At 38.9% G+C, this 13,396-nt stretch overlaps 1 protein-coding gene and 1 long non-coding RNA gene across 2 annotated transcripts in view; one reads left to right on the top strand and one right to left on the bottom strand.

Annotated features, from left to right (window-relative positions):
* The window catches only part of LOC114560345 (uncharacterized), a 60,264-nt gene extending 48,093 nt beyond the window's left edge, over positions 1-12,171 (top strand). The window contains exons 3-4 of the long non-coding RNA XR_003693177.1: positions 9,791-10,141; positions 11,955-12,171. This is a non-coding gene — a long non-coding RNA (uncharacterized LOC114560345). The remainder of the gene's footprint in view (positions 1-9,790; positions 10,142-11,954) is intronic.
* swap70b (switching B cell complex subunit SWAP70b) overlaps positions 3,409-13,396 on the bottom strand; it is a 40,727-nt gene continuing 30,739 nt past the window's right edge. The window contains exons 9-12 of the mRNA XM_028585650.1: positions 11,944-12,110; positions 9,917-10,115; positions 8,877-8,973; positions 3,409-6,472 (exon numbers count right to left, since the gene is read on the bottom strand). Coding sequence (XP_028441451.1) covers positions 6,354-6,472; positions 8,877-8,973; positions 9,917-10,115; positions 11,944-12,110 — 582 coding nt within the window. The 3' untranslated portion in view covers positions 3,409-6,353. The remainder of the gene's footprint in view (positions 6,473-8,876; positions 8,974-9,916; positions 10,116-11,943; positions 12,111-13,396) is intronic.

The raw sequence follows: 13,396 nt of genomic DNA, 5'->3' as shown, positions 1-13,396 counted from the left end.
CTCCCATTGAAAATGTGTGGTGCATTATGAAGTGCAAAATAAGAGAATGGAGACGCCGGACTGTTGAGTAACTATCGTATATCAAGCAAGAATGGGAAAGAATTCCACCTACAAATCTTTAACAATTAGTTTCCTCAGTTCCCAAATGCTTATTGAGTGTTGTTAAAAGGAAAGGTGATGTAACACAGTGGTAAACATGCCCCTGTCCCAGCTTTTTTGGGACGTGTTGCAGGCATCAAATTCAAAATGAGTGAATATTTGCAAAAAAACAATAAACTTTATCAGTTTGAACAATAAATATCTTGTCTTTGTAGTGTATTCAATTAAATATAGGTTGAAAAAGATTTGCAAATCATTGTATTCGGTTTTTATTTACGTTTTACACAACGTCCCAACTTCATTGGAATTGGGGTTTGTAAGTTCAATTCAATTCAATTTTATTTATAGTATCAAATCATAACAGAGTTATCTCGAGACACTTTACAGATAGAGTGGGTCTAGACCACACTCTATAATTTACAAAGCCCCAACAATTACAGTAATTCCCTCAAGAGCAAGCATTAGCAGTGGCTATTGCGACAGTGGCGAGGAAAAACTCCCTTTTAGGAAGAAACCTCGGCAGACCCAGACTCTTGGTAGGCGGTGTCTGACGGGGCCGGTTGGGGGTGTGATGAACAGTGGCGATAATAGTCACATTAAAGATAATGGAACAGTGACTTTGAAGGTAGTCGTTGTAGTTCATGTCACAGCAGGACGTTGCGGGATGAAACGTGGCGCTGCAGAGCATGGGTGGATGCGGCGGACGCAGCAGAACGCGGCTGGACATTGCAGGGAATCGCAGAGCATGGCTCTGCGAAGAAGAAACATAAGGACTCCGGGGAGTAAACTCCCCAGAGCTAGGTTAGTAACAAGCAGTTCTGGGACAGGATGCATACAAAAGGAAACAAATGAAAACATTGATGAGAGGCTGTACTGGCCTGCCCCCCTCAACTCACACTATATTATTGATTATATGATCAATAAATCTGATGACTACGAAGAGAAGCAGGTGGGCCGGGTTAGGCGGATGTTGCAACTCCTCACTTCTTAACTATAAGCTTTATCAAAGAGGAGAGTTTTCAGTTTACTCTTAAATGAGGTGATGGTGTCTGCCCCCCTAACCCAGACTGGGAGCTGGTTCCACAGGAGAGGAGCCTGGTAGCTGAAGGCTCTGGCTCCCAGTCTACTTTTAGAGACTCTAGGAACCACCAGTAACTCTGCATTCTGGGAGTGCAGTGCTCTAGTGGGACAATAAGGTACTAAGAGCTGTTCTAGATAGGATGGTGCTTGACCATTTAGGGCTTTGTAGGTCAGGAGAAGGACTTTAAAGTCAATCCTGAATTTTACAGGAAGCCAATGCAGAGTAGCTAAAACAGGAGAAATATGATCTCTTTTCTTAGTTCTCGTCAGAACACGTGCTGCAGCATTCTGGATCAGCTGGAAAGTCTTAAGGGACTTATTTGAGCAACCTGAAAGTAGGGAATTACAATAGTCCAGCCTGGAAGTAACGAATGCATGGACTAGTTATTCAGCATCGTTTTGAGACAGGATATTCCTAATTTTGGCAATGTTACGAAGATGAAAAAAGGCTATTCTCGATGATTGTTTTAGATGGGCGTTAAAGGATATACCTGATCAAAAATAACTCCTAGATTTCTGACAGTAGTGCTGGAGGCCAGGACAACACCATCCAGAGTAGCTATATCTTTAGATAATGAAGTTCGGAGGTGTTTAGGGCCCAGCACAATAACTTCAGTTTTGTTACAGTTTAACATCAGAAAATTATAGGTCATCCAGGATTTTATATCTTTAATACATGCTTGAAGTTTAGCTAACTGACTGGTTTCGTCTGGTTTGATTGATAAGTATAATTGGGTGTCGTCCGCATAGCAGTGATAGTTAATTGAGTGTTTCCTAATGATATTACCAAGAGGAAGCATTTATGAGGAGAATAAAATTGGTCAAAGCACTGAGCCTTGTGGAACGCCATGTTTAACTTTCGCGTACTTAGAGGATTTATCATTAACATTAACAAAATGAGATTGATCAGAGAAATAAGACTTAAACCAGCTTAGAGCAATTCCTTTAATTCCGACTAAGTGTTCTAATCGCTGTAACAGGATTGTATGGTCAATAGTGTCAAATGCAGCACTAAGATCTAGTAAAACAAGTAGTCCAAGTCCTTTGTCTGCAGCAGTTAGAACGTCGTTAGTAATTTTCACCAGTGCCGTCTCTGTGCTATGATTCTTTCTAAATCCTGATTGAAAGTCTTCAAATAAACTATTGCTATGGAGAAAATCACATAACTGATTAGCAACTACCTTCTCAAGGATCTTGGAGAGAAAGGGAAGGTTAGATATAGGTCTATAGTTTGCTAAAACTTCAGGATCGAGGGTGGGTTTTTTCAGAAGAGGTTTTATCACAGCTACTTTAAATGACTGCGGTACATGACCTGTTAATAGAGACATATTGATCATATCTAGTAGAGGAGGTGTTAACCACAGGTAATGCTTCTTTGAGTAGCCTTGTTGGGATGGGGTCTAAGAGACAGGTAGATGGCTTAGCTGAAGATACCTTTACCATTAGTTGTTGATGGTCTATAGGATAAAAGCAGTCTAAGTATAAAAAAAGTCTACACTATAATACAACACAATAAAACTGAAAAATGGCCATCACAATTTTCTCAAAGCCCAATGTGATGTCTTCATTTCGCTTGTTATGTCTTGAACATAAAGATATTCAAATCCTCACATTTGATGTTTTGACTTGATAAATAATTTAAACAATTAATTGTTTATAAAAAAAAAAACATTTCAGGGTGTACATTCTAAGTAAGTAATGTAAATATTAACACTGATTGGCAGGAATGTTTCATTGTCTTTTTTAAATTTCCCTACATGCACCAGATCTTGAAGTCCCTTATTAGAAAAAACAGGATAACAATTGAGCTACACATTATTACAATTATAAGACAGCACATGACCCTGAAAATAGTCCGTATCATACTGTACATAGTTGGACAGAAGACAGTGATCAGCTTTATTTTGGAAAATGTAAGGTCTAGACAGTGAAGTCATGGAAATTAAGTCACCATTTCTCTAGAACTATTCTGTCCCCAGATCAGTTAACACATGAATTACTGTTTGACAGTAAGTGTGGCTCCCCATGCATCGGTTATTAGCCATCAGAGATACTGAACTTTTCTAGCTGCTTTCTGTAGTGGTTTGGTGTTTGTGGACTGTAGCAGCCTCTGGTGAACGTATGAGGTTAAGGCAAGTGCAGCTGGCCGTGGATTTGTTCAGCAGCCATGGATGGTTGTGCTGTACAGTTTGTGTAAGGTTTTAAATTTCAAGACAAATACAGTCAATAGTTATTTGAGCGGTGCTTTATTCCATAGTTCAGTCTTTAGCTTTTTACATATACAAAAAAACAAATAGAAATCATAATTTTCACTCATGACAAAGGCACTGATGAGTACAGTACAACAACACAGTATCAATGTTTTGTGGTTAGCATTCTTGTTTGGAGTGAGACTTTGGCTAAACGCCTTATTTCTGAAAATGTTTACAAGCAGGAAATGTTTAAAAGCCTGTTCTCGTACATGTTATTTCAACATCTTTTATTTATTTTTTTAGAAGACAACTTTGTTAAATATTGACTTTACATTAGACAGGTCATCCCCAGGTGCTACTGATGCTGCCCTCATACAGTGTAACTTTAGTAAGGAAAACAAAAACTATTGTTAAAATATTTACAAAAATCCCTTATACTTTCATGTAAAAAGACTTAGGAGGGAAAAAAAAGGCCATCAGAAAGAGCAGTTTGTAGCCATTTCTGTAACTGATGCTTTTTAAAAAATATTACAACTTGATTGGTGCGGTCCAACATCCCTCAACTTTACAACACTGTGAACCTAAAACACACTCAAGCACTTTACGTTGGACAGGTCCGACTGGTCAAAAGTAGTGTATTTCATAGATACAAACAAATCGACAGTCAGGACAAAGTAAAAGAAAATGTCAAAAAGGTAATGGTGTAAACTGTTTTCTAGTCATGACTTTTAGCAAGCTGCACATCCTAAAGGTAGGGTTGGTAATGTTGAAAAGCTAGCAAGCTTTGAAACAAGTATCTCCTCGGGGCTCTGACCCACACACACAGACGTGCAGGAGCACCGCCGCGTTGCTGCTTCAGATCAGAGCGGGGAAAGGGCCACAATTACTTCATGTCTCATTCACGGGTAAGCAAACACCTAATATTATCATACCAAATGTTTAAAACAAACATGAATACGGTTATCAATGCAGCAACGAAGCGCATTGAACTCAGGCTCGTACACAGGAGGGGTAGAATACGCGCAGCGGGGCAAGGAGGCGTTTCATTAGTTCTGTCCGAGCTGACTACGAGGCAGTGATTGGTGGGCGTTTTTACAAGATTACAGCAGGTACAGAGCACAGATCTTTTTAGCTCCTTTTCAGAGCCCATAAGTTATGTATTGCTGTTGTGGTGTAAAGTCCATTTCAAACAATATATAAAGTGTAGATTGGAAATAGTAACCATTTGGGGCATTTTCTGCCTTTATTTTTGACAGGACAGATGAAGACTTGAAAGAGAGAGAGAGGGGGAATGACTTGCAGCAAAGGGCCGCAGGTCGGAGTCGAAACCTGCGGCCGCTGCGTCAAGGAGTAAAACTATATATGGGCGCCTGCTCTACCAACTGAGCCATCTGGGCACCCAAAGTAAACAGATTTTTAATGTATATTGTTTAGCTTAGGATTTTAGCCATGGTCAGCTCTTACATAATTGACAGTGTCCACTGTTAACAGACTGAAGTACTAAGAGACTTGTAACTTCAATAGTGAGCTGGGCGTTGATCATACAGGAGGAATTAGATCAATCAATCAACATTTATTTATATAGCACTTTACAGCAACCAGCAGGTATCCAAAGTGCTTTACATCAAGAACCAAGAATAAAACTAAAATCAGAATCAGGTTACATAGAAACAGGAGGAGGAGAGGGAAATTGTCACACCACTACTACGTATTAAAAGCCATTCTAAACAAATACATTTTGAGTTTGGATCTAAAAAGAGCTACATCTGTAATAGTGCAATAATACTTGTTCCAGAGTCTCGGGGCAGTAACTGCAAAAGCACCCCCCCCGTTTATACCTTGACCTTGGGACTTCTAAAACCAGCTGATTTGAAGACCGCAATGACCAGTTGTGCTTACACAGGGTTAAAATCTCAGACAAATACTCCGGGGCCAGGCCATTTAAGGCCTTGAAAACAAACAATAAAATCTTAAAATTAATTCTAAAAAACGCACAGGGAGCCAATGTAGGGTGTAGATAACGAGAGTGATGTGTGCAAGTCTAGATGTATTTGTTAAAAAGCGAGCAGCAGCATTTTGCACAAGTTGAAGTTGTGAGATGGAGGTTTGATTTCGACCAACATAAAGAGCATTACAGTAATCCAACCTTGAACTAATAAAAGCATGAATCCCCTTTTCTAGATCGTGCCTGTTAAGGAAGGGCTGAACTATAGCCAGGAGACGAAGCTGGAAAAAGCTCATTCTAACAACACTGCTGATCTGCTCTTCAAATTTCATGCTGCTATCAAATGTAACCCCCAAATCTTTGACAGCTGGCTTAGTGTATGAAGCCAGAGCTCCCAAACTCAAAGCTGGACCGTTTATTTTTTGTAATATACTTTTATCTGTGGTGGGTGTTAGGGTTAAAGATAAATATTAATGACCCAAAGTGAGCTTTTACCTTTAACACATTTTATATCCCGTCCCATCCACCATTTTGGAAAGAAAACTCCCCACTCATTGGACTTTAAACACACTACCAATCTACGTTTTTAGCTGCTCAATTACAAGACCAGGGACTGACATGGCAATCAATACATTTAACAACAAAGTTAGTCTATTATTATGCCAGCATCTTTTTTCTGGTGTTATCACTGCTTGACTTAGTACATTTGTTGGATCCCTGCTAGAATTAGTGAACTTAATCCTCATAATGTGAAAATGTGACTTGAGTGTCTGTTCTGCTCATTTAATCGATGGTGGCCTACGATGATAGACTTGTTCTAAGGTATAAAAGGTCATTGATTACTTAATGCCTCCAAATCCTAAAATGCCTTAAATTGTCCTGGTAAATCTCGCATTCGGACTCCACTGAAAATCCAGTTACCAGACAAGTCCTTCCAGTCACTAGATGTTGTATCACAGACAGTACGTCTCAGCAGCCCTCTCTTGTCTGCTCTTCTGAGTTGTAAACATGTTTAAGGTTCAGGGCGTACAGGGACTCTACTGGGCCTGGGTCGTCTGATTCTTCGTCTCCTGCCATTTCTTCTGCCTCAGACTGAGCTCTGCGTCAGAAAAGGCTGCTGGGCCCCAGTTGGTGATCAGCTGCTGACCCTTGGAACCTGGAGTTCAAAAATCAAGAGACTGTTCATCATAGGGGTAGGAATATTTCATTCAAGGTGGACTATATCCTTGACTTGTTCACCCTATGTGCAATGATTTCTCACTATAATGCATTATTAACGGCAAGTCAAAGCAACAGTCATTAAGTAATTAATGTAACTGTGTCCCGTCTGTTGCGTTGCAGCAATGCAACTAGGTAATCATGGCCCTTGCTTTTTTTTTTTTTACTTGTTTGCAGTTAGCTTAAGTTGACATATTGGTTTAAGTTCAGCAAGTCTTTGTTTTTATTGTTTTGGGGGATTTTCACTTTTTTTGAAACCTTTAACTCATTCTATTTTAATGTGAGATTATTTTGTTAATTAATTTTAATCCAAAATGCTCTAGTTGCTCCCATCCCTTTAAATAGGTCAGGCTCTTAATCATTAAACCAGATTTAAATACAAATCATTAACAAAAGTGAGCGCTATAATGTTGAAGTCATTCATTAATGCTTCAATTACTTTTTTTTATATTTAATGGTATCTTAAACTAAACGTTAGCCTTTTAGTTTCAACTGTGCATTATTTAACCTATATCAGATGAACTTTGAAAAGTGTGTGGCCATTTTAAATTCTTAAACCTGGTTATACTAAAAAAAAAAAAAAAGACTGATATAGACATTTTGTCTAGTAAAGTCGATATTTTACTTTGTAGTAAACAACATTTTTAATATGAAGCCCACAGCCAAAAGTATCTGCGGAATTTAGATATATCATTGTTATGTTTTCTCCCTCCCTTTTGTTTGGCTGTTAACTGCTTTGAGGCAGCAGACTGTACATAGTTGGCTGAGAGAGTATGACAAGAATCTCCAGTTTAAACAGAGCCAAGTTGTTTCTCCTCTACTAAATCTACTAATGAACTCTATTGGGAAATTAGTAGGACAAAGGCGCCATTAAATTTATTCATGGCAGGAGTTCACAGCGTTGGGGGGGAAAAAAAACAATTCAAGCAGATATGCATGTGTCGCTCTGAAACTCATTAAATGTGTGTCACAAAAAAAATTATTTAATTTTAACTTGTTAATTTTAATAGTAACACCTTCAGCACTAAAGGAAACATTACTTAAGTGGACTGTACCTAAATATCTATTTGAATTTGAAAAAAGTAACCACTTTTTCAATTATTTTGCAATGTTTACAAACAATTAACGGTGCAGTAACAGTCAGATATGACTGACACTCGTGGCCAAAGTCCTCCATGTGTTATTTTCAGTGTGAGCTAGTGTAACACTTAGCGGTCACTTTGCAAGCAACTGTCAAACCTCAAAAGCAGTGCAGTGATTATTAAAGTGTAGTTACTCTTTATTAAAAAAAACTCAAGACAACATTGTTGTCCTACACAGTAATACTGAACTCAAAGGCCTCACACCCACTAGGGCTGGGTTTAAAAAAAAAAAAAAAAAAAAGATTTTCCATTATCCATTTATAATCCATTGTAATAATCCATATGTAATGCTAGCTTGTTGGGAAGGGGGTTAAATAACCCTCCAAAGTTAGGCTACATTTTGGTGAGGGAAAAACTGGCATGGCCAATTTTCAAATGGGGTCCCTGTGTCATCTCAAGATATCTGAATGAAATGTCACTGAATACTTACTGACTGTTGAGTCTGTAGAGCTGCACTTTATTGTGTGTTCATGTTAAATAAAAAAAACGTCTAAATGGCTAAAGTCACACATTAAGTGCTTGAGCTGGCTGAGCGTGGTGGTAAAGCTACTCCTGAACTCCTGTGGTGTATGTAACACATCTATTCTATCCAATAGAAGCATCAGGTTCAAATCCTGGTGGGAGCTTCTGGCTTTAACGTATTTAGCCAATGGTGCTACCTTAGGTCCTTTGAGGAGTACATTAGCGAGCACGTCAAAATCACAGCTACAGTTTAACCCTTAAACAGGGATTCATCCCCCCGGCTGCGCCTTGACAATCGATGACAAGGGACAATCCTGGTGGAGCCCAACACCCCTAGGAAGTGTTTGGTCTTGTGCCGAAAATACAGACACAGCTCTCACTCCAGTTATACAAGGACTTGTAGCGACGGCCCCGGTACCCCGTGGGACACAGTCTTAAACCTTCTCCAAGTCCCAAAAAACACATGTAGACTGGATAAGCTATAATTGAACAGATTTTGTGAATAATGTTTAAGATTGAGAGAATACATTTATTACAGTGATCTTATAAGGTGGAACAAGACACACTGAATCTCTTTCTGGACATTTAACTTTGTGCTGCTGCAGTGTTTCTCCTAGGTTGATGGCTTTGGGGCAGCAGGTAAAAAAAAAATACTGGCCACAAATAGTATGAAAAATTGGGTTCAAAGTGTAACACTCTAATTGGTCCACACAATGGTGGTTAGTGTGTTGCCATTACCTGGTTGAATGAGCCGTAACATGCCCTCGTGTTCAGCCACCTTGTGCTTCCAGGTTTTGGTGTTGTTGGTTGCGTCTTCCAGCTTCTTCATCACCGTCTGTCTCACACAAGAAAACACAGACAAAGTTATTAACAGGTAATACAAATACAAGGGGAGACCCCTTTGGCAACCTTAAATATTTAAGAGCAGCACTTGTTGTCATACTGTATCAACAAATAACATAATTAATATTATAAATAGCTGCCTCCCATCCAGCAGTCATAAAGTGACACCATGTGGCAAAGAAAGGTACTACGTAACTAAGAACTGATGTCTTTTTTTTTTTTTTTTTTTTTTTTTAGTAAATGGACAGATATTAAGTCATAATGTCATGTCATAATCCATTACTTTTCTTTACCTTGAACAGTTAATTATTTACAGTGAAAAAGTTGTTTCTGTGTATACCGGTTATCACCGTTACAAACAGGTATATAGTGTTGGAACACATTGTTGTTCATTAAAACTGTAGGTCATCAATAAGAAGTCAAATTAGTATTACAATAAAAACCTTTTAATAACTGCAGAACCTTAAACAATAGCAAACAAAACAACCATTATTTATTAACATGCATTGCAATTATTTTTGTAATGGATTTGTTATTTAAGGAAAGAATATAGAAATATTTGGCATGACTTTTTTTCTTCACTTATATATGATCATTGTACCATGTGTTCTTTTAAAGATGCACTCCCTGATTTTGTTATAAAACCGTTCACACTTGAGTTCATTTTGAGATTTGGGAGTGCTCCTTTAACCAACAATGGCAATTTCTCAGCATTTATATACTTTAAATGACTATTTGGTAAAATAATTGATAGATTAATGGATAGTGAAAATAGTCATGTGCAACTACACTCGCTTCTTTTCCTGCAGGTTTCTACTGAGCAATACGGTGATATAATTTACTGAAAATTGATTTAGAAAACAACCACATGACTCCTGTGGATCATTGGCTACTGCTGGCCCCCTGCACCACCACTATGACTTCTCTCAGCTGACCTGGTACTGCTCCAGCGCCCCCTGCCTCTCTTGCTCCAGCTGCTCCAGTTGTTTCATCGCAGCCTGCAGGGCGCTCTCCTTGGTCAGACGAGCTTTCTCCAGCTCCTTTTTCTCAGCCTCCGTCTCCGAGATGGCGCGCTGCTGCCGCAGGTGGAACTCCTCCAGCTCTATCCTCTTTGTGGCCTCTTCCTCCAGTAACCTGCTCAGCAAAGACATTAAACATGGGTGAGTAAAGACTAAAATTATTCTGTATAAAGGCTTCTCATTTCTAGCTGGTCTGAGCCCTGCATTCATGCTAAATTGCATGAATACATTTTACTCCTTTTCCCCCTGACAGAGACCAACATTTTTGATTTCACGTTAAATACATTATAAGCCGCAACACAATCGCAACAGTTTTGCAATTCCCACCATATTATACATACTGATTGTATATTTTAACTCAGCTTTTGAAAACATCAAACTTTTACAGTCTAGAGACATTTCAAATATAGAATGTATCAGATAATGTCAACCCTAATATTTAAATCTAAAATGTGTAGAAGCGGATGTAGCAAAAGTTTCCTTAGTCCACATCATAAAATAAAGCAACTAATGTAAATCAACAGTAAGGTGGAGGTGGTTGTGGCATGTCAGTGTGTCAGCAGGTGGTGCTATAGTGCAATTATGGACTGCGATTTTAAGATTAGGTTCAAGTAAATGGGACTACAGATTTTACTTTTTTTTATATTCTTTATCAAAAACGCTTTTTATAAAAAGGCAGCCAAAGATTTGAATGGACCAAAATTTAAGTTCAAGTTGACATTATGACAGTGAATACCTTACTAGGAAATAAATGTTGCTAAACTACTGGCTACATCTCTACAGACCAGGAACTCAAATTAGCCCTTAGCTTAAAAATGCATACACTGCTTTTCACACTAGTAAGCTTTATTTGAAACTTTTAAAAGGTTGTGTGGTAGAAGATTGGACGACCCTGATCGCTGTTTTTTCTAAACACAGTGGTTTAATTTAAGCCCTCTGGTCAGCTGTACAATGGTGATGACAGGCGCACTACTGGTTAGTCAAACGTGAGGTGGAAAGTAAATGTCAGCAGATAGGAAGGAAGGTCAGGGGGTGGAGAGAGAAGCTGAATGTCTGGTGATATGAGGAGCAGACTTTTATAGATTATTTCACGTTAACTAGGCAGTGAATATGAAGTAAAAATATCTGCGGTGGAAAACTTTGATAAGCCGATAACAGAAGGCAACTAGCAGCTTGATACATCTGCAAAATGTGATAGTTATGTCATGGATGCGTGTCATTGTTCATGCTTGTGTACTAACAACATTTTAGAAAGACTGATGGACGATGATGCATCTTCTGGTGGTCCTGGTTGGTTATGTTTTGTAAGCGTTCAATGTGGGTATTTCATCATAACTCAACAGATTTTAATCTGAAAGTGTTTGTTATGATGCATAGAGTTTAATTTTAGCTTATTATTAGTAGGTTTATAAAATAGAGTGAAGGCAGGTTTTGGGGTGGCAGGCGTGATATGGATTCTCTATCTGCTGATACTCAAACAGCAGCAGGTGGTGTTGATGCTGTGATGAACTTCATTCAATATTTTCACAGCAACAAAAAATGTGTTATCTTAGTCTGTATTGTTTCCCAGGCTGTCTGTAGACATGGTATTTTGTTAGCTTGCTGCGTAAGAGTTGTGTGCAGAGTTGAAATTGAGTGAAAAACACGTGCATCCCGCCTCAAACTGGCACTGTCCTGGTCTGTTTTTTGGAGCACACCAAGAAGGCACATTTTGCCACAAATAAATGAAATATGTTTTTATCACGTGTGAAGGGCAAAACAATAGTTGTGGCATCACCAAAGTCACTCTTGTGGTCAAATGTAATCAAACCATTAAGGGTAGAGCTGTTTCCTGTCCTTCCTGTCCCAGTTTGCACAGTTGCATAGTTAGTTTTGCTTGCATTTGTGCACAGCTACTTCTCCAACAGACCTACAGTATATGATGATACATTTCTCCCACTGACCGTGCCTGCAGCCTCCGGACGGCCTCCTCGTCCTGTCTGGCGCGCCTCTCGTCCTCCAGAGCGTCCTCCAGTTGATGGTACATGTCCTCCAGCTCCTGAACCCGCTGCAGGTACTGCTCCAGCTCAGTGGACTTCTGGGCCACCTGCTCCTCCATTTGCTGCCGTACCTGTTGAACCAGGAAAAATACAGAGAAATTCTTTATCTGGAGGTCAATATCAACACACCTGGTGGTCCTAAATGTATACTCAGGACTCGCTTCTTACCCTTAAAGTAGTCTTGCTTTGCCAGGCCCTCCTCAAAAGCGCGCTGGAGGAGGGTCTGGCTACTCCACATAGCATTCGGGATGGGAGGAAAACGTGCTCTGGTTTATTGATATTTCTTTAAACCAATCACAACCAGAGAAAAGCAAAATAGCCTGGGGAAGGAACTTGTTTTGGTGGAACGTGTACGTTTAAAAGTTGTTTTAAACGTTGTGCAGAGATCTGAGGAGCAGTTAACCATAGTCCTCAGAAATCCACCATAGTTTAAAATGCCAACACAAAAGGAAACCGAAGGCAACGGATATCCGGCCTAAATCTGGCAGCAACAGAGCAATCCCGGAAGTGGAATGTCGTGGATATAGACTACCCTTTAAGTGACTATTTCAGCCCAGTATACGTCACATGTTCCAAGCTAACTCTTTAGCAGTGTGATAGTGGGTGTAAAGTACACACATAATATACAAAAGTATACTTGCCTGTAATTAATGGGCATCTCACTTGAATCTAGCTAATCTAATCTTCAACCTATCAATCAATTTTCTGATATTTTAATTAGCAAATGAATTGCAAATGAAAATCACTTGTTTCAGCTCTATGGTGAATGATTTAAGGATGTTGTGTTTTTTTTTCTCTTAAAATGTAGAGATATTGAGGTGAAGTTATACACAGTCTGTTCAACCCTATCAAAGTTACATTCAATGTCCATTAGATACACATGTTGAGGCTTAGTTGTATCGTACATAGGCTTAGATATATATGTTGTATATCCATAAAGTCACTGAAGGACGATAAACATCATCTGCTGGTACACCACATCCACGCTGTGCACTGAGCATGTCCAGATGTTATCACCAGAGGCAGTGAAGCACAGTATAGATGCCTTTTTTTGGTGGTTACATTTACCAAACGTACCTTTCAGTAACAAGTACGCGTCCCAATTACAATCAAACAGCAGAGCCTGTCAATAATAGCTACATGGAAACATCTTAACCACATACTGTATTATTATTATTATTATTATTATTATTATTATTATGTGTAGTGAGAACATCAACACAACTCAGAATAACTCATCTGCTGTTTCAGCTTCACTCTGAGCTGTACATATTAACTTCAAGTCTATTTCGAGTTCTCCTGAGTATCTTTTTTACATTTCATTTAACCTGATAAATGTTTAAATAAAATGTTTAAA

The sequence above is a fragment of the Perca flavescens genome, chromosome 8 (assembly GCF_004354835.1).
Source record: "Perca flavescens isolate YP-PL-M2 chromosome 8, PFLA_1.0, whole genome shotgun sequence".
Lineage (NCBI taxonomy): Eukaryota > Metazoa > Chordata > Actinopteri > Perciformes > Percidae > Perca > Perca flavescens.
This window is presented reverse-complemented; position numbering and strand designations above follow the sequence as displayed.